At 37.6% G+C, this 21,391-nt stretch overlaps 1 protein-coding gene across 2 annotated transcripts; it reads right to left on the bottom strand.

The window, feature by feature from the left end:
* Positions 1-703: 703 nt before the first annotated feature.
* CUTA (Nitrogen regulatory PII-like, alpha/beta) lies at positions 704-7,284 on the bottom strand. Of its 2 annotated transcripts, none has more exons than XM_089154590.1 (6): positions 6,979-7,284; positions 6,573-6,688; positions 5,864-5,926; positions 3,127-3,158; positions 2,723-2,817; positions 704-1,287 (listed from the first exon to the last, which is right to left on the bottom strand). In XM_089154590.1, exons 1-6 carry the CDS (start codon positions 7,137-7,139, stop codon positions 1,206-1,208), a joined length of 549 nt encoding a protein of 182 aa, XP_089010716.1. In that variant the 5' UTR covers positions 7,140-7,284; the 3' UTR covers positions 704-1,205. The 2 variants fall into 2 exon arrangements, with proteins under 2 accessions (XP_089010716.1, XP_089010715.1); XM_089154589.1 differs by having other exon boundaries at positions 705-1,287; positions 6,943-7,284.
* Between the last annotated feature and the right edge of the window lie 14,107 nt (positions 7,285-21,391).

Below are 21,391 nucleotides of genomic sequence, written 5' to 3'. Positions count from 1 at the left end.
ACTAAAATGAGAGTTGATCTGGCCATTGAGCAACTTGACCTATGATCCTTGTTATCCGTTTAAGGAATTCTGGATCTCATTGTTTTTCTGTCGAGTAAAACTCTGTATCTCACTTTGCCCTCTGAAGGAACGGCTTGCTAGTGTCACTCGACGGTTCCTTCCCCAGCATGTTTACATGCAAGCAGAATTAACCTGTAACCTTTGTATGCGTTTGGTAACGTTTCTGTTCTGAGAAACCAATTCTTATGCAAAATCGTTTTTTAATGTTTTTGTGGTAAAATACCGTTCTTTACTTGAAAATGGGCGTTTGATAAATCCGTTCTGAAAATATTTTAAAACACTAAATAGAATATGTAAGTGTTTTTTTTTTTTGGGTTGAAAAATAAAATGGTGTTGATAAACTTGTTCTGAGGTTTTTCAATTTGAATTAATTTTATCACTTTCGTTTCTGTTCTTTGGTAAAAACATATTTTTAATGTTCTGCAAAAAATGTTCTTTAGAACACTTTTCTGACTGGTTCGTTTTTAAAGAACAGAAGAACGGACCGTTTTATCAAACGCCTCTAACTCATTCTTCCGTTCCCAAAGAACAGAAGAATGCCAGAAACATTTTTTAAGAACGTTATCAAACGCGCCCTTCACAACTTGACTTGAGTCCAGATCACTCTTTATGACCACAAATATAAAAAAAATCCGCAAGAAAAAAAATTAATATTAAATTCACATTATAATTCCTTTTAGTTTTTGTGGTTGTAAAATGATTCGGACTCTCACAACTTACGATAAATTTGGCATCAATCTGAAGTCCAAAAGTCAAAGCTTCAAATCATGTCCCTTGGCTAGTCCTCAGAAAACAGAACCTCCTGAATTAGGACCAGCGTACACCATGCTGGGATAATATCCCAATTGTATAATCCATACTCAATCTTAGGCCACTCCAGCCCTATCACACGAAGCGGTAGAGGATCTGTTTCCCCAATTTTTCACCCCTATCAGTAAATGTTTTATGCCATCTGTGCAATAGCAAAGCTGTTCTTTTGGTATCTTTTTGGTAACTTACAGATTCCTTCTTAATCCGGTTAACCAGCATACCGCCATACACAACCAAATATGCACTAACACAACTGAAGCTGCAAACCCCACAACGTCACTACCAAACTGTAGAATTAAAAAGCCTGCGCAGATCCTTGTCTCAGTATTACAGGATTACTCGCTTGTACTGTCTTTGACCCATTTCAGGTATTGAGGACTTCCCCCCTTGATGGGTAATGCAATGACTTCAGGAACACTGAAACAATACCAGGAAAATATTAGGAGTTAGGACAGAATGGCAAAAGTTGACATTTCAAATTCAAAGATTATTCAGGAACGATTACTAGAATGATAACAACATTCACAAAAACGAAGAAGAAAGGGGTACACAATACCTACACTGTTGGTACATGGGGAATTTCTGACTTTCCTATACTTAAACCATCCTACCACAAATTTCTTATATGACTTCACCCAAAAATAAACTTTCACCTCTGTTTCTCCCTTGCTAATTCAGAATCCGGAGAAACCCCTAATTCTCCTGCTGCAGCATTTATATGGCAGCACCCCTTTTCACACCCCCTCCTCTTTCTTTCTGGCGACACCCCTTACCCTTTGCATCTTCCCTTGACCGCAGGTTGAAAAGCCACTTCAGAGTAACCCTGACCTGGAATAGTGTTACTCTGAAGCCAAGATGTAACTAGGACAGTGAAAACTTTGGCAGTTTCTATCATCCTCTACTGCACCATTCAGTCACTCTGGTCTGCTTCAAATCATCCACTCAGCAACATCTCCAAACCTTTATATATATATATACGCATGCATGGGTCAGCAATTGAAAATATATACTTTATTATCATTCTCCTGCCTCCCCTAAATCACCAGCAAGTTAACAATACTTGATCTTTATCACCAAACTAATCTCTCTTGTTGGTATCCTACAACTCTACCTACGTTCTACATTTGAAATGGCTGACAGAATTCATGGAAGAGGATTCTTCTGATGAGATGATGAGACACTAGCTTCTGATTTACCTTCAGCGCAAACCAGCCTACGACCCTAAATTCCTCCCAGAAAGGTTAGATGATATTGCTACAGGCTTTAAGAGCTGTGTGAGGGTTGAATTCCAGATATACGGTTAATCCAAGATAAGAATCAAAATTTTTCAATGTCCAAGTTGACAACAATCAGCTCAGAAGGATCTTGATTTATGTCCTTCTAATGCACTCACCATTCAGCCTAAAATTTAGGAATTGAAATAGTGAATGGCAGTATCAGCACAAATTGGGTATGAAGAATAAAGCCACTAAAGTTCCCTACAAGTTTACATTTCATAACCTACTCTCTAGTGCAACCAGTATTTCGATGCATGAAAAGGTCAGAGCACAAAGGTGTCAAACAAGCCCAGAAATCTGCCTCCCACCACCGCCATTGGGTATGAAGAATAAAGGCATTAAAGTTTCCTACAAGCTTTATATTCCTAACCCAGTCTCTAGTGCAGCCAATATTTCCAGGCATGAAAAGGTCAGAAACACAAAGGTGCCCAAACAGCCCCAAGATCTGCCTTCCCCACCGCCAAAATAACAAAAAGCAAATACAGAAGAAAAAAAACTTCAGATTCTGCTGACTCAAGCATGAATACATTAGAAGCAGTTTCACTCAAGAGGAAGATGGAGGATATCAATCTTACTCGTATTCATGGTTGGCTTTGACATGTTCTGTCAGAGCTTCCAAAAGAGATTCCCGTGTCTTGATTATAAGTAGTTCTTCACTGTCTGTCTGGATCTGAAAGACAGCAATGCAATTGACGAAAGCGAATAGAGATCAAAACCAGAAACAGATAACTAGAAAAAATATAAAAACTATTTATTGACATCTGTTGAGTTTCCACATTCATTGACATCTGTTGAGTTTCCACAATGGATTCTCAGGGTCTTGTCAATCAATTAATAAATAGTTCACCCTGAACCCAAGTATAAGAAGATGATACATGTACACAAAGAGTACATTACTAACACTCTGTGAATGGCCATAACCACCATTACAGGAACATATATGTTGTACAAATTGATGTCTGAGTATGGAATCCTATACCTCACCCTTCCATTGGTAAATTGACTCTATTCCTGCATCAATGAACCAAAGATGTTTCTCAGAACTTCTACACATCCCAATTAGTTCAGAGCAGCAGGAACATGCAAGGAATGCAACAGAGAAGAATATTAAGATGAAATGATTTTTTCCACGAGTTATGACCTCATTAAACATTAGGCAAATCATCTCAAACATCATTTTCAAACTGGCAACTCACGAAATGCATAAAAAGCATCCCCAAAACAGTGAACTTCTTATAACTATTAGCAAATGAATGGTATAATTTTAAGGAACCTCCAACTAATTAAACCTGTCATCTACCCAGTGGACTGTTGCTCACATATTTTTGGCAGCATCATTCTCACAGTTCATCAGACTCACCAACAAACTAAAATTAAATTCAGCATCTTTTTGAATGTTTTCTAACTTGTACTTCCTCATTACTGGCAGGATTAATTCAATTTCTCAGGACTCAGTCCGACTGTTTTTTACATACAAAGGAGAGGATGGAGATAATAATATCAACTGTCTTCTTCTCTAAAATCTCCCCTTCTGTTTTCATAAGATATTAAAGCTTATGTTTTCATGAGGTAATAAGAAGCAGGTTCTCATAAGGTATTAAGGATGCTAAAACTTCAGATCTTAAGCCTGCATTGAGTTTGCAAACTCTATAATAGTGGCCACTAGTGTATATATTTTCTGATATTTTAAAATCAATCAATTGTCTCACTTTAACTGACGGGGCTTAAATTTATGTTGATAGTAAAGCTATTCAAATAATTGGAGCAATTCAACCCACCTATTTAGGATGGTTAACTAACTGATCTAGAAGCTGGCTTTTGATTTACTAGGCTGTGTGTGGATCAATTCTCACTTATTTCTCTAAAACCCAACTATAACTTGGGATTTGATCCCACATTGATATGAGGGAAATGTGGATTGATAGTTTTTAACAATCTCTACATGTAACTAGCGGCCAATCACAACCAGATGGTAGGAACCTTGGGGATTTATTTATTATTTATTTTCTTTTTGGGGTGTGTGTGTGTGTGGGGGGGGGGGGATCAGTGATAGATGATTGATGATAAATTGTGACTGAATATGGGCAAGCTGGGAATACCAACTGAAGGCAACTGAAGTCAATCGGTTACCTAATGCTTGATGACCTGGGGATGATAGTTAGAATGACAGGCAAGCAGTTGGCTGCAAATGTGATATGAGTGGACCCCCACACACAGGGTTTTAATATGAGAATCCAGTAGCAGATGTCAAAATGAAATTGGTAGCCACAGATTTTGAATCATGAATTTGAAACACTCAAGAGATTTGCAATCCTCTGTTTCCCCTCTCAAGAGCCAGACATGTGGCTTTCAACCAGTCAAGTCCCCTTTGATCCAGAGAGCTTTTGAGCATTACAAACAGTTATTCCAAAAAAGCTAATCTTCTCTCTAAAGTTTAAACCCTTGTACTAATTAGTAAGAAGAATTTGATAATACTAGGTGATATCTCACTTACCAGTTACCAGCTCAACACCTTTCCCCCCCCCCCCCCCCAAAAAAAAAAAAAAACTAATGCCACCAAAATCAGACCCAAATATCAAACCAACCCTGCACTAATAGGCTATTTTTTGAAAAAGATAAATGCCCCTCCAATGATGTGAAGTATTTATTATATCCCTTCAATTAAAATAACCAATCAAATGAACATGAAATCATGTTGCAAACAGATGGATCAAAGAATCATTGCCAAAATGTTACTTCCCTTAAGGATTAATGGTATTTACATTTGTATTTTCTTCTTGGTACAAAGAATTGGTTCTCTTAATTAGAAGGGTATAATAGAGGTTCTCTTAATTAAAAGGGTATAATAGATCCTTCACAGCATTAAAGCGGTATTCTGTCCCCTAAAAAAACTGTTCCTCACTGATTTTTTATTTGTTTTGCAGTGGCGTTAATATTAGGGCATAACTCAGGGTGTGGCACTGATAATTGGCCCCCAAAAATGAGAGTACATATGCTTTGGAACTTGAATGTCATTCATTGAGCTCTATAAAAAGCAGGCAAACCTGAAATTAATACATACAATTGTCTTCAGGAGTACCATCATTGCCTATAATGAAATGATGGGAGAGACTGTAATCACCATTTGGCCTCTTTTACACGTAGGACACCTTAAACCCAGGTATCCCCCATAACCTAGAAAATGTTTTTAAGTGGTCCTGAGATCCACGAGATCAAAGCAATGCCCTCCCAGGAATATCAATTTATCAAACTTCCTCTCCAAAATGACATCATCATCAGCCCACTACTTTCAACTCAACCCTAGGTTTTCTTTATTGTAGTTTTCAAGTTTTCAAGTCTTGCTATGCATCTAGGTGCTTTTCTGATGCCTAGATGTCTGGTATCCCCTTGGTTGCCTAGGTAATGCCTAGTTGTTGTTGGATTATCCACCTTCACTCCCCCCACCAATAAAGAAAAACAAGCCTTCTCAAATGCCTTGCATCACCAAGACACCATGACATCTATCTTTCTTATGCTATCATTATCCAACATTAAGGAAAAATTAATAGAAAAGAAAGATATCCTAATGCATGAAATGGTATTTCAAGATAATGAAAATGGAGATCAGTACATTGGTGATGATTACATGGACTCTAAACGGAGCAACATTTACTTCAGCATATGAAGGAAAAAGAATGGCAGTCTCTAAAGCACTGACAATGAGCTGAAGCACAGACCTGGTACAATGTTGACACATGCTGCAAGCTTTTCTTTAACTAAGCTCTGTGCCAATTTCCTTCCTGCAAAAAGATCGAGTTAATATGAACATGTAAAGTTGTAAACAGTCGTCAAAGAAAGGAAGACGAAAAATAGGGAATACAGAAATGGTAAGATATGCACACATCATTTAACTCAAGAAAACCAAATAAAGAGTATACAGAAACATTCAGGAGAAACAATATTGTGCTTGTATTACTTTTAATCCTCAAATACAACATGATATCGATTTTCAATAATATCAAGCCAAAATCTCTCATGGGTTACCACTGGGAAATGTAGCAAGAACGCTCAGCAGCTTTTGGAGTTGCATCTCTTTACAATAAATGCATACAATAAACACCCATCATTCAATCTCACAGGATTTTTAAGCAATAAAGTTGATCGGACAGTTGTAGTGTTAAAAACTTGAAAGGATGAGAATCATTGTGTTCGGGCTTTGTAGGTACGTTAGAGGCTTGGAATGATGCCTCAATGGAAAGAGATAAACAATTCAATCCAGTAGCGAAAAGAACTTGCAAAAACCAGACTCAGCTAGTTAACAGAGACAATTGCTTATTTCCGGATGGTAGGGTTCGACTTTGAAACGATATAACTTAAAACAATTAATAAATGAACTTTTTAACCTAGAGTCACAGTGAAGGAACAAAATTCTAAAAAGATGCAGACCTGCTTCTTTGTTTGGGACAGTAACATAAACCACGATACTTGGTACGGTGTTAGAAGTGCCTTCCATTCCAGTCGAGTGAATAGCTCTGGCTGACAATTGGCTTGCAGAGGTTGATCTGAGTAATCGAAATGCACATCAGAACAAGCAGCCATTGAGAATGAACACCATACAGAATCAATGCTTAGATATAATCCATTTCGAGACAATGGCGGATAGAAAACACCATTCTCGAATTCAAAAACAGTTTCCGGTTGGGTTACACCGGGTATAGGGTTAAGTTCGGTTTCAAATCATTCGAATTCAAGGAAAAATTTCTTTTTAAGCATCGATTTTATCACAGAAAACTATACTAGCAAAGCGAGAAGGTACCGGAGAAAAGGGAAGAAAGGAAGAGACTTTGCGCACCCCGTCTTGAAGGAAGATGAAATTGTTGGGCTGAGATTGGCGAGACCAAAACTCAGCACACACAAAGCTCCAACCAAGGGAAGACGACGACGAAGCAGAGCAGAAGCTGAAGAACCAGAGATGATCGATGAGGAAGCTCTGCACCACAATGTTGATGCCATGCCCCTCCACACTCCAAGTGATTCTTATACTAGTAGTTTCCACGGTCGATTCTATTGAACTGCAACGAAGCAAAAGGAAGCTCTGATTCCGTTTCTTGAAATTACACGTGTGCTGCAGCCACTCTAGCCACGACTTTACATCTTCTAAATGATTCCGGCTGCGTTTGTTGGGAAAGGTGGAGTGGGAAGAAATGGGTGAAAAAAAAATATATAGATCCATGTAGAGGAGTAAAAGAGAAAGAAATGAAATAGTTATGTAGAAAAATGTGTAATGGGTTTCACTTTTTTATTTTCCTAATTTTCTCACAAAAGTTTACCAACCATATAGTTTTAAAATGGCTTGGGATAGGAAAGTTGGGTTGTTACATCATCATTTTCTCACCCTAAGCAACTAAACAATCTACCATCTTAAGATTCAAGGAAAAAGTAAAACATTTATATTTTTTTCAAGAATTTTTCCACCCATTTTTTCCAACCCACCTTTATTCGAGAAAACAAACGCAACCTGAAAGAGAAATAATATGTTCTTTTGATGTTTTTCTACCTTTAACATTTATTTGTTTCACATATAAATATCGATAAAATAAATCACAATAGTTTGAACCGAATCCTTGACTTGAAGAATTTTTTTTGATAACCCTCAAAAAAGTAATTTTTGGTGTTCTGCTTTGAGAAGCAGAAAATTAGCATAAAATGGTTAGATAAAACCGTTTTACTTCACATGAATTTTATAACATAAGTTAAAATTTATGAAAAATTTTGTATTGAGAAACACTTTCGAAGCTATTTGTTGTTGCGATTGTTTTTCGAACCAAAAAAATGGAAAAAGGTTGGATTTAAGTAACACAATTTTAGAAAGGGTAATTAGGGAGTTTGATACTCTAAACATCACAATGACAATTTTTTAAAATTTTATTACAATTTAAAAATATATTTCAAGAAACAGATTTTATCAAACACCTAAGCTAAGCTACGTTTGTGTACAAAGATGGGGTAAGAGAAAAAACATGTGAGCCCCTTGTATGGTGGGTGAGGGAGAAAGAAAAGAAAATAAAGTGTGAAAAGTATTAATTGTGGGTCTCACATTTTATTTTAATACAATTTTTCACAAAATTCTACACATTTTATGAGGTGTGAATAGGCTTGAGGTGGAAAAGTTAGATTGCCATCTCACCAAACAATACTTTCTCACCCCAAACCACTAAACAATATACACTTATAGGATTTAAGGAAAAATAAGAAAAGTTTGTTTTTTTCAAGAATTTTTTCACCCTTTTTTTCCCACCCCACCAGCAAACAAACGCGGCCTATGAGCATTGTTTTTGCTTGCTGAAGCAAATTTTATCAAGCCCCTAAAAACAAGTCAAAATTTTTCTAGTGTTTCTCAAACAAAAACACTTTGGTGAATTATCAAACTGGCCTTTTCAACAAGAACGTAGCTTTAGATTGCCAGATTTCCTCTCCTTTGTTACTCTAATCCTCTGTATTTCCATATGCTATATATCCTTATTGTTTTTCTTTTGTTTCTTCATCATCGGCACCACACCTCAAGGGATGTTTTTCGGTGTTGAGGTATGGAATCAAGAGTAAAACATTTCACAGTATTCATAAGCAGCAATTTTTTTCTTCTTCTTTTAAGGTAGAACTATTCATAAGCTAGATGACACGATATCAAATTAAGCAATAAGATTAGCATTGCATATTACATCCTTAAATGAATATAATTGAAAGCAACCCAAGACATTTCACAGTATTCATGAGCAAGAACTTTATTCTTTTTGGGTAGAGACATTCATAAGCTAGTTGGGAAGTTATAAAATTAAGCAATAGGATTAGGGTTGCAAATTACATTCTTAAAAGAATCACAGTTGAAAGCAACCCAAATATTCCAAAGAGAATTTGCCATCACTCGTTGCAGTTTTTGCTTCACCAAACATGATCCTGACTCTTCTTATGGCTTTTAGGCTATATTATGAACATGATTTAATATTTTTCAACTCTTAGCTTTTAACAGTAAACTGAATGGCTACTAGCTGAGTGATAATAGCAAGAATTAGAGATCAGTTAGTACTCTAGAATGGCTAATATAGACTGAAATTAAGAGCAATGGAAAAAGCAGTAGCTGCGCAATGAAGATCTTCAGAGGCTAAGAAGCTGTTTCAGGAGTCTCAGACCAAATGGGCCTGTAGCTTCTTCAAAATGTCATACAGACAGAACTTTCTAGGTTCTATTTCATTGCATCTGGAGGAAACATGGATGAGCAAATTATGAGTGAATATCTACCAAGCTTCAGAATAAATATATTACATGAATATTAAACCAACACTCAAGATTTTCAAATACTTACAACAATGTACATAAGTTAATGAAACATAAAAAAGATAAAGAAGAAAAACCCAAGTAGAACACTAATTACTTTTCAAGATCATCAAATGAGTCAAATCATATATGAAACTTCCTTGTGTGAAATCCTGTTGAAAACATCAACAGTGTAGTTGACAAACAAACATCAAACTCTCCATGTGAACCTTTTCAAATTTGCTATCAACGTTATTCTTAAACATCAAATTCTGAACCCAAAGATTAACCATTCCTATAATAACCATAAATTTATGTATGTCCAGTTTCAACCTTTCCTCAACTGTATCAATATCTGTTCTCTGAACTATACTAACAGCCCATGCACCTCATCATTCCCTCAAATGGAACAGGTCAACTCCAGCAAATTACCTGGTTATGCATCATTGATCTAAAAGCCTTTTATAGTACATTGAGAATACTAAACATCAATAATAATTACTTGTAGGCCCAAATCATCTTAGTTTGAATATCAGAGGAGTGATTTCTGGATTTGAGAGTCGAAGGTAGATCCATATAATGAACTGAAGAGCTAATATTTAAATGGCCACTTCAGTCGTTCTGGACCTTCAGAGTAATTCCGAAAGAGATAAAAGCAGTCTTGGTCCAACTGGTGACAGGTCTGACTAATTCTATTTCTTGGTTGACACCTAAAATTGTCAACTGAACAAAGGAAATAGACTCGCCATATGGGAATGGTAATATGCTGAAAGGTCATAGAGAAGCATCAGAAGATTCAAACAACTAATGATGGGTATTCTAGCACCAATTTAATAATAATCTTTCATGCAAATTATGTTTTTATCTTGTCCAAAACAAATAATAGCATGTTATATGAAGCATGCGATGATACATTTCAATGTCCACAGGCACATTGCCAAGCATTTTCTTTTAATAATCAAAACATTTGATTGTGGCCATACAAGTTTCTAATAATTGAAACAAAAATGTAAATGGTAATTTTCATTTAGACCCCTGAGGTTCAACCCAAGTCATTTTTAATCCCACAAATTAAAATGACATTTTGCATTTGCCTTCCTGTGGTATCCAAAAAAACCCTAGGGCACACTCTCATTATTGTGACCAAAATGCCCTTGTGCTTTTTTGATTACCTTTATTCAATTAGTAGCATATTCAGTTAGAAGATTACCTCAATATTTAAGTGTTACTTCATACATTTATTCAAGATCTAAGTAAGTTGAAGAAAGGAAATCAAAAGGGCATCATGGCATTTTGGTTATAAAAATGACGAAATTTTCTTTGTTGGGGACACCAGGAGAGGTAAATGCAAAATGTCATTTTTCTTGGTTAAAATGACTTGGGTCAAACCTCAGGTGATCCAAATGAAAATTCCCGAGAAATGAAAAATAGAAACCCATTGAACTAATACTCTCATGGCTGGGTAACTCAAGTATCTCAGTTTCACTATTGTTTTGAAACACAAATCACAGACATACAGATTCTAGCTCCAATCCATCTATCCGCATTTAATATGTGATTCTCCATTTTACCTGACACGAGATATCTCAGTTATTTCAGCTCCAATATTGTTTATGGTTTTTCATTCACTGCACCACCATGACACAATTAATGATGATCTATCTTATGGCATGGAGACCATGGTGATGAAGAGGGTTTAAAAAGCAAGGTGGCAAGGCATCTGCCTAGGTGATAGGCAACACCTTGGTAACTATTGTTGGGTGCATGTCGCATACGAAACTAGGAAAATTAACACAGAGCCATACCTCAACATAAAGGCTATGGAAGTGCAGTAAACCACAGGGTTGATTATCTTTCTCTCCTGTCAACCAATTTGATTTTCCATTCGAGCAGCATTCCTGCAGTTGAAACTACAAATGAGTACTCCCACAACAAATCCTTATTCCCTCCACAAGTGCTGTTTTGAAATATTGGTACCTCTTGTTTGGAAGTCCACCTATTAACATAATAAACCTGGAAGATCAAACATAGACTACTACAAACAGAAAGAAGAGCTCCACTTTCAGACTGTCCTGTCAACCAAATTGATGTTATATTTGAGCAGCATCATATTGAAGCTCTTATGAAATATCCTCCTAATTTAAGAGATACATCATGGGAAATTAGAGAAAATCACCTTTGGCGCCGATTAACCAAACAAACAGCACTAAATGGCAACAAAAATCAAGAATTCAATGGAACCTATATGGTGATAGAAATACTCATTTCTTTCATCTCACAACTATGAAAAGAAGAGCTCGAAACAGAATCAAATGTCTTAATTTTCAAGGAAGCTCCCTTCATGATCAGAGTGAAATTGAAGAAGCCTTCATAAATCATTTCAAAGCAGTCTACTCATCATCCAATCCTGTCTTTGAAGACCCTACGAGCCCATCCAAAACAGAATCACTCGGATCATATTCAGCTCTTGTCCAAACCTTTCACTGAAAGTGAAATATTTGAAGCCTCAGAAGCATCTCTAGTCCGAAATCACCCGGCCCCGATGGCTTCTCCCCAGGGCTTCTTTCAATCCAGTTGGAGCTTGTGCAAATCTGATCTAATTGAGCATGTAAAACATTTCTTTGACACCGCTTCCTTCCCAGACAAATCAATCAAACATTCATTTCTCTTATCCCCAAAGTTGATGTTCCAACCACAATGAGATCAGGCCCATTAGCTTATGTAATGTTACATACAAAATCATTTCTAAGCTAATGGTGGGCAATCAAATTGATCTTGCCCCATCTCATTTCTTTCAATCAAAATGGTTTCATAAAAGGCCGACATATTCAAGACAACATTTTGATTGGCCATGAAATCATGCACAAGATAAATCAAAGGAAAAAAGGGAAGAAAGGCATAATGGCTATCAAGCTTGATATGAGTAAAGCTTTTGCGAGAATGGAATGGTCATTTGTGGAGAGAGTTCTTAAAGCTTATGGATTTCCTTTAAATTGGATTAAGTGGATCATGTTCGCATAACCACTCCTCAATTCTCCATCCTTATCAATGGTAAACCCTCTAGATTCTTTCACCCCTTTAGAGGTCTAAGACAAGGAGACCCTCTATCTTCTTATCTTTTTGTTCTATAGAACTACTCTCAAGTCACTAGACAAAGCGATTAAGCAAGAAGATTAGAGGTATTAAACTCTGCAAGGGAGGAGAAAGCATTTCACACTTAGCTTTCCTTGATGACCTCATTCTATTTGGTCAAGCAACTATCTCCGAAGCTAACCAATTCCCGAAGGTCATAAATAAATATTGTCTAGCTTCCGGTCAACAACTAAATAGACAAGCAGAGCTCATTACGGAAGAGCACTCCAAACCAAACTAGAAATCTTCTTGCTGAAAAGTTCAATATCATTCCTACTTCGATCTTGACATCTATCTCGGCATCCCATTGTTTAGTGGAAAGATCAAGCAACATCATTGTCAAAATCTTATTCAAAGAGTGAATCTTAGACTTGAGGATGGAAAGCAAAACTCTTAAGCTCGTGGCAAACCAGCTTCTTATTCAATCGGCCACACAAGCTCTACCCTCTCACTACATGTCATGTTTCATCTTACCAAAGAAAATCCTCAATGAGTTGGACTCTTCCAATAGAAATTTCTTTTGGTCAAATGGAGAAAAATCTCACTTTCACTCCATCAACTGGAACACAATTTGTAAACCTAAGAGATTGGGAGGTCTTAACATCAAAAATATGGAAATGTGGAATCTTGCTCTTATTGCTAAAAGAGCTTGGGAACTTATAATTGGTAAGCAATCACTTTGGTACAAATTAATGAAGGAAAAATACTTCAGAAATTGTAACTTTCTGCAAGCCACATCTCCTATTAATGCATCATGGGGATGGAGATCCATTATCAAAGTAAAAGACTTGATGCTACCGGCATTATGCATATGGTTGGCAATGGCAATAACATCAATCCATGGATGGATAGATGGATCCCGGATACTCCAGCTCTTCAAGCTCCATTGCCACTTCGGTGAGTCCCCTAACCTAGTATCTTCCTTTATAGATACTGAAACAACTAAATGGAATGAGGACAAGGTGGAGATTGGTGGCGAATGATTTGGCAGAAAAATTCTTAGCATTCCATTATCATTATTGAGTTGTCAAGACAAAATTATGTGGGAGAAAACATCAACCGGCATTTTTCAGTTGCTTCGGCTTATAGATTTTTTCGGAAAATCATAATCAAAGTCCTTCAATACCATGGCTCGTCTTATGGCACCTCCCACGCCTCCCAAAGTAATTCATTTTGTTTGGAAAGCGCTACATGGAAAGCTCCCCACACCCGCTCTTTTATCCGAAAGAGGGTGTAGAATCAATGATATTTGCTCACCGTTCACAAGAAAGGGCCACTACTAATCATATCTTTCTTCATTGTCACTTTGCCAAACGGTATGGTCAAAGCTCGGAATTTGTTGGTGGAATCAATCCACAAATCTTATAGATCAGATTTCTCGGTGGTTAACTTTAGCAAGAAGAAACAATTCAGCATTGGAGGAACTCATACAACACTTACTCATCTTTGTGGCACATTTGGATGGCTTTCAATAATGCTGTTTACTCTAGACCAGTGAGTAATCCATATCATATATGGAGATCTGCTCGATCAACAGCGTGAGCATCTAGCCCTTCATCAGCATAGCAAATCAAGAAAAGAGTTCAAAAGCATTAAATGGAGTGCACCTCCTTTGCATTACATCAAAATCAATGTTGATGGATCTGCAATCGCAAGGGTTCCAACGCTTCAGTCGGGATTTGGTGGTATTGCTCGTGATCACTTGGGTCACACTCTCTTCACCTTCCTCCGTAAAGGAGGAAACTCACAAGCCATTCAAATGGAAGCTGCTGCAATTCGAGAAGGTCTAAAGTGGCTATCTCTCTCAATCTAAAGCAAGTAATTATTGAAAGTGACAATGAAGCTGTTGTTAATCCGATTAACAGAAGTCGGAGACTCCACCTTGGAAGATCAGTCATTATATACATGATATCTTCAGCCTTTCCTCTCTGTTTGATGTTTTAATTGTAAATCATACTCATAGAGAAGGCAACCCGAGCTGATAGATTAGCTTCTTATGCGCTGCTTCTCGGGCATCTTATTTTTGCTCTCTCCCCCCTTTCGTTCTTTGGCTTTTGCACTTTGATGTAATTGGTACTTTGTATCCCGGGGGCTTCTCTTTTAAATGAATAAAGCTCTTCACCAAAAAAAAAAAAAAAAAAGGGGTTGATGGGGGGAGGGGACAAAAATGGGGTGATGGGGTGGGTGGGTGGTTTTTCTCTCACTAAGTATTGGTTGGTTGGTGGGGGGGGGGGGGGGGGGGGGGGGGGGGGGGGGGGGTGTAAATAATAAAAAAAATTAATTTGGTTGGGGGGTGGGTGGGGGGTGTAAGGGAAAGAAAATGAAAGGGGGGGGGGGGGGGGGGGGGGGGGGGGGGGGGGGGGGGGGGGGGGGGGGGGGGGGGGGGGGGGGGGTGGGGGGGGGGGGGGGGGGGGGGGGGGGAGGGGAGGTAAAAAAAAGAGGAAAAGGGGGGGGGGGAGGGGGGGGGGGGGAGGGGGAGGTTGGGGGTTTGGGTTTTTGTTGTAGGGATATACATAAATTGCTTGTGCTTCTCAAATATCTCACATTGAAGGGCAAGGACCCATATAGCTAACCCTTTTTAAGTGGAAGAAGAATGCTCACCGTCATTGGAAATTAGACCACCAGTGCAATAGGAAGCCCATATATTTCTCTACAGAGGCAGTAGACCAATGAGGTATATCTTTACCTTAAGCATGCGAAATCTGTCACCATACAATCCACTCATAGGAGAAGACTATTTTGAGGGTCTTAGTATTTTGTCAATGTGATGCTTTAGTAATTGACACCCATAAAACTCTATTGTTTACATTGAAATTTATGAAATTTAAGAGTCAGCAACAATGTGATTCATGTAGGACTCTAAAGTCTTTGAGAAAAGTTTAAAATAGGGTGAAGGTTGTATAGAGTCCACTAGGCAAGAATGGTAAAAGAGTATCCTGAATAGTATCTCTCGACAGGCACTGTGTTTAGCTCATAATGCATAAGATGTATCCCAATGTATTAGTATTTGCAAAATTCTTTTGATCAAATTACTCTGACACTCCAAAACAGAGGCCTTTAAACATTGGCACCCACTTTATCTTTGAAAAGCAAAAGCACCTCAAAGTTGGACTTTCATCTGAAACATTAGTCCAATCCGTTAATGAACGCCATTAACCATTATTTATTATTTTTCTAAAATTCCAAAACTACCCTTTGATTTATATGAGATTACCTAAAATCCCTTATAAAAACAAGGGAAAAGAAAGAGGATGGGGTGAGAGGGAACTTGAGAAGAGTTGTTTGAAAATGAAGGGTAGATGAGGTCTTTTCACCCCATCATACATAAGGGTATAATGGTCTTTACAACTTTGCCACCAGTCGTTCTAACTGAACTAGAGCTGTGAGCTTTTCAAAGATAAAGTGGCGAGTAAATTTTTAAAGGCCTCTATTTTGGGGTGCTGGAGGAACTAGCTCAAATTTTTTGTTTAACATTAATTTTAGAGGTTTAACCAACCATGTCTACAAGGCACTGGAGCTATACATAATTGAAGCCAGATTCCAGTTTCCTATCATACAGCCAAATATATGGAGAAGTTGAGAGGATAGAGATGCAAGGTTCCTATTGTAAAGCCTAATATATGGGACAAGGCTTAGTTTCAAGTCAGTCACCAGTCATAAGAAAATATCCTCTCAGGTCCAGACAGTATGTGTGTGCAGCATGCTTGTCAAAGTCTAGCAACCCAGGGTGTTGGATTTTGGATGACATTGCAAAGACAAGACGGAAGAGAGATGAAGCTTACTGGTCCTCAACTACAGCAACAGAAGGGGGAAGGAGAGTCAGTACTTACCAGGATGAAGCATGCCTTTAACTTGCAGATCTCAGCCTCTCCCAAATCCCAGCTTCTCCTACTGTTCGAGGACATAGTTTTGGGACAGCAATTCTAGGGGGCAACTCAAGCAGTGGTGCTCAAGAGTATTCAATACTAGTACATTGTGGATGTCCATCATCTTATACACCGCATCAGGGCATCATATGCAGAAGCTATGTTTATGTTGTACTAATGTGCTGCTGACACCATCATTTCAATTGAGCTGCCTATCAGCAATCAAGTAAGCATATAAAATTAAATCAGAGAAAAATGCCCATCTTGTACCAATAGTCCCCACAAGAACAATGCTGTTAGGTTTTTTTTTTATTAAAATCTATATTATCTATATATTAAGTTTCAAAATTAGTTTTTGCATTTCTTCTATTTAATTGTTTTGTTTGTGTATGGGACCCTTGTGGTAAAGGTGGTAATGAGGCACCATGAGTAAAGAAGGCCCTTCATGACCTTGATTATGAGGCTCTTCATGACATTGGTCATGGGTCTTAAAGGTCTTGATCATGGTGATGAGGTGGACTTACTTGAATGGTGGAATTACTCAAATTCTAACTCTTGACCTTAATTTTTCATTTCAACTTCATGACCATTCATGGCCATTACCATGAGTGGGGGTTAAGGTCTTTGAATGGGTTAAAGCCTATTCATTCCAAAGAAGTGAATATGAGAGTTACTTCCCCAAGTAGTGGGGAGGTTAGGTCAAGGGGGTTTATTCACATTAGTGGAGGAGGGACAAGCCATTGATTCTCCATTAGTGGAGAATTGATTCTCCCCTTGTGAGGAGGTGTGGTTTGGGTCTATATAAACCCAACCCTTCCTTGCATGTGGTGTGCAATAGAGACACTCCTCATTCACATTGTTTGTTTTACAAAGTTCATTTCTTTCTTGAGTTGTCAAGTGTTGTGCTCTAGCTTTTGGCTCCTTGAAGGGACTAGAAGAACTACCTCATCTTCTAGTTGGAGGTTGCTTTATCTTGGAGGTGGTGGTGCGAAGAACCCTTGGTAGTAGGGTGCATCAATTACCTTAAAGACAGCATCAAGGTGTGACTCAACCTCATCGATCGGTGGTTCGTTCGGTTGCAACTACAAGCTTTTCGGATTTGCTAAAGATCTTCATCTCTCAATTGTATTACAATTTCATTCTTGTATGTTTGAAGAATTTGTAATACAATTACCCCAACAAATGCCCATCTTCAAAATGGTGGTAGCGGACAGATCCTTGATCACAATATGTCTACTCTCAACCATGGAGACAAGTTTCGCAAAGGCATGGTAATCACCATAGATTCTGAGATTCTTCATGATCCTCACGGGCTTCTCCCTTGATAAACTCATTAGACCGAATGCAATGGCTAATTTCTCACTGTGGAAACCAAGTGAATCTTGTTTCTGTTCCACCTCTAGATCATGCATCACAAAATTGGTGTCTGGAAAATAACCCACTTCCATTAATTTCAACTGTTTTCAAGGTCGTTCTCTATGTTAACAGATCCATTTTTGCCTTAAAATTTCATTTTCGTTTTTCTGTTTGGGTTTTCAATTTCATTTAATGGGCATAAGGGATTAAATGAATGGTAAATTCACAGAAAGGACACCAAAATTCACTAGAGAAGATGCATGTGCTGTTTGTATTGTTGTCCTTGGAGAGCTTAAGTACCCTGCAGTCGCAGCCGGGCTTGACCTTCTTTACACTCTTGGTCGATACTTTTACTTCAGTGGCTATTCTTCTAGCCCAATTAAAGCACCATATGCATAGTTAACCAACTTAAGTGAAACAAAATCTTTTTTCTTTTAATTTTTTTTAAATGAACAGAACCATGTTTTAAGCAATTGGAATTTAATGAAATCCACCTGGCGGCGTCCATTCAACAGTGGGCACCACAAGCACCAACACACCAAATGCATCACACAAGAAAGATCCAAATAGTTACTACCAAAAGAAAAAAAGAAGTAAGATCCGAATAGTCCTCACCTCTTTAATATAAAGCTCTACCAATTCCAAAAAAACATGGAAACCCATTGATCTCAAGAGTGACATATGATTTATCATGTTCGTTGGCTAAGTCAGCAAAAAGTAATACTTCATAAGTAGAGCCGTAGATGTTAAGATTCGAAATCTCCATAGGCCTCTCCCTTATATATACAAACTACAATAAAAAAGATAAAAATACTAATTAAGGAAAATCGCACCACTTGGGTATGTAAGAATTACACCAATAGAATACAATGGTCCTAAATTAATTTCCCCGTTTATTCTTACTTTTAAGTTGAGGGAACATAGGCCTGAGTGATGAAAGGGGGGAGGGTTGGTTTGAAGGGATAGAGGTTTGAACCCTACACTTCTTTGGTCTGCCCTTAAAAACTTGCATCACCTTGCAGCTGGGAATCCTTTTGAATAGCATGCAAGGGATGCTTGATATGTTGCATCCTAGGATAGAGACACAATTGAAATCATGGGTTCTTGCATCCTTGATGGTACAAATGTTGTATCTGGGGAACGTTCGCCTTAGTGAAGTGGCTGTGATTTCATTTTCATAATTTTTCCATGTTGGACATAATGTGCCCATCACCCATGTACATGTCTAGAAATGATTAGCTTTGGTTTTAGGATCCTGATAGGTTTTTAGAGCCAGTTCTGTGTTATTTGTCTCACCATGCTTATAACTATGTCAAGTAATGAGGTATGGTCGATGCTCTGCAAGTATGCTCCGAACCATAAGGACAATAATTTCTACTGGTAATTCTATCAAACATCATGTACAAAGGGACCAAAAAGAGTAATAAAGTTCAAATTCATGGTTGAAGAACCCACAAAGGATTTTTTTTTTTTTGCGTGTTGCAACCTGCAAATTGATTAGAAAGAGTTACAAAATTTAGCAACCTTCGCATATGCGTTCTTATTACAGCACATTCGAACAGTGGTTTTGTCCAAGACTGTAGGCCCAAGTTGATACATGGTAAAGCTAATTCACGGAAGTTTATAATTATATAAAGGGTAATTTTCATCTAGACCCCTTGAGGTTTGGTCTATGTCATTTTTAGTCATAAAAAAATGAGACTTTGCATCTATCTCCCCTATACTATAGATTAAGTCAATTTAAGGACAAATTATCACTTCCATGATGGATTTGCCCTTATTATTTTTTAATTTAAACAAAAAACATGGGAAATTATAAAAAAAAAAAAATTAAGTCGATATTCAATCCTCGAAATCCCGTTCTTCAAAGCTGTAGCTAAACACCACCAAGCAACCGTTTAAGAACATCAAGCACTTGAATGCTTCGTCATTCAACTCGTCATTCAACTCATCTGACTTTGAATCCCTGGCATAAAGCTCTCTTGCTTCATGAGCTACTTTGGAAAACTCAGGTGAAGATTCAAGGCTTTGAAAAAGGTAAATTTTCATTCTAAGGGACGAGAAATCCGAAGAGAAATAAAAAGGGCAAAAACCCTAGTTTTGAAAAAAAAAATATCTAAAAATTGCAGAAAGGTAGATGGAGCGTCAGATATGAAAAACCATCTCTTTTGATTTCGAGTGCTAATAATCGTATTTCTCTTGTGTATGGTTCAAAGATCTGAATTTGCAGTCATCCAAGGAATTCGCTTCACATCTCCTGAATCGTGATTTGTGGACCAATGTGACGGTGGCTGAGACGATAAAGAGCAACTTCCTATTCTGGGAAGCACATGATGATACGGAAAGAAGGAAGAAAGGTTTGTAGTTTTTATAATTTGGATTCGTTTCCTGTGATTCTAGTGATCGATCCTATCACAGGTCAGAAGATGCGTTGCTTGAAGGGAATGGTTGATCCGTTTCCTGTGATTCTAGTGATCGATCCTATCACAAGTCAGAAGATGCGTTGCTTTGAAGGGAATGGTTGATCGTTTCTTGTGATTCTAGGGATCGATCCTATCCACAGTCAGAAGATGCCTTGCTTGAAGGGAATGGTTGAACCAGAGTGTTTGTTGATGGATCTTCTCCCTTGCTTCATGGAGAATGGTCCTAAGTATTATCTTAAACATCCCTTTATGCCTAAACGCTTGTGAAACTCCGGAAGAGGAGGAGAAGAAGGAAGATAACGAAAAACCCTGCGAACCCATTGAAGAAAAAATGCAAGAGATGGTGAACCCACAGTTGCCTGAAGAGCAGACTAGCTTCAGGTGGAGGGTTGCTGTTGAGAGTACCTGATGGCAGAAGATATATAAGGAATTTCAATAGTTAGGATTCGATACAATTGCTGTGGTCCTTTTGTTAAATTTTTTTTTTTTTTAATAATTTTTATTTCCCATGTTTTTTGTTTAAATTAAAAAATAATAAGGGCAATTTCGTCATAAAAGTGATAATTTGTCCTTAAATTGACTTAATCTATAGTACAGGGAGGTAAATGCAAAGTCTTAGTTTTTCTGGACTAAAAATGACATACACCAAACCTCAGGGGGTCCAGGTGAAAATTACCCTTATATAAATATATAGTGCAACGTATTGAAAATAATCTATCTGCATTTTCTTCCATCACTTCTTGTAGTGATACCAGTTTTTTAATTGTATTGAGCTCTTTGCCACAAGTTGCAAGTTTTTACGGAATTATAGAAATCATATTTAGGATTATTGCTCCAATTTGTCTGAGGCATTTCCATATTTACAATTCCAATACAACATGGTTAAGTTGTTACAGATACAAAATGCAGGGGCACTTAGCATGTTCGGGGCTACATTGAAAATTTTAGTGATGGAAAATTTTATTGAATCCTATTGGTGAATTAATAAAAAGTTGTAACTTCGACTTTTTGCATGATCCATTTTCCCCAAGTGGATTTAAATAATTAACTAATTTTGCAGAATCTACAAATTCACTTGTGGGTCGAAATTTTATGCATGACTTCCTTTAAAAGCTAAACACAAGATCCTCTTTTGATTGAGCAAGAGAGAAGATTTGAATTCCTATAATTTCAGAAT

The sequence above is a fragment of the Hakea prostrata genome, chromosome 5, assembly GCF_041222555.1.
Source record: "Hakea prostrata isolate BN-2017 chromosome 5, UWA_Hpros_2, whole genome shotgun sequence".
NCBI lineage: Eukaryota > Viridiplantae > Streptophyta > Magnoliopsida > Proteales > Proteaceae > Hakea > Hakea prostrata.
This window is presented reverse-complemented; position numbering and strand designations above follow the sequence as displayed.

What these genes read in the sequence shown, in the direction of transcription:
- CUTA (XM_089154589.1), bottom strand. Translation starts at nt 7,139, where the DNA reads ATGGCATCAACATTGTGGTGCAGAGCTTCCTCATCGATCATCTCTGGT. An exon ending in CCTTTCTTCCCTTTTCTCCG is followed by an intron (nt 6,689 to 6,942) that starts GTACCTTCTCGC and finishes TCGATTACTCAG; the next exon opens with ATCAACCTCTGCAAGCCAAT. An exon ending in TGTCCCAAACAAAGAAGCAG is followed by an intron (nt 5,927 to 6,572) that starts GTCTGCATCTTT and finishes ATCTTTTTGCAG; the next exon opens with GAAGGAAATTGGCACAGAGC.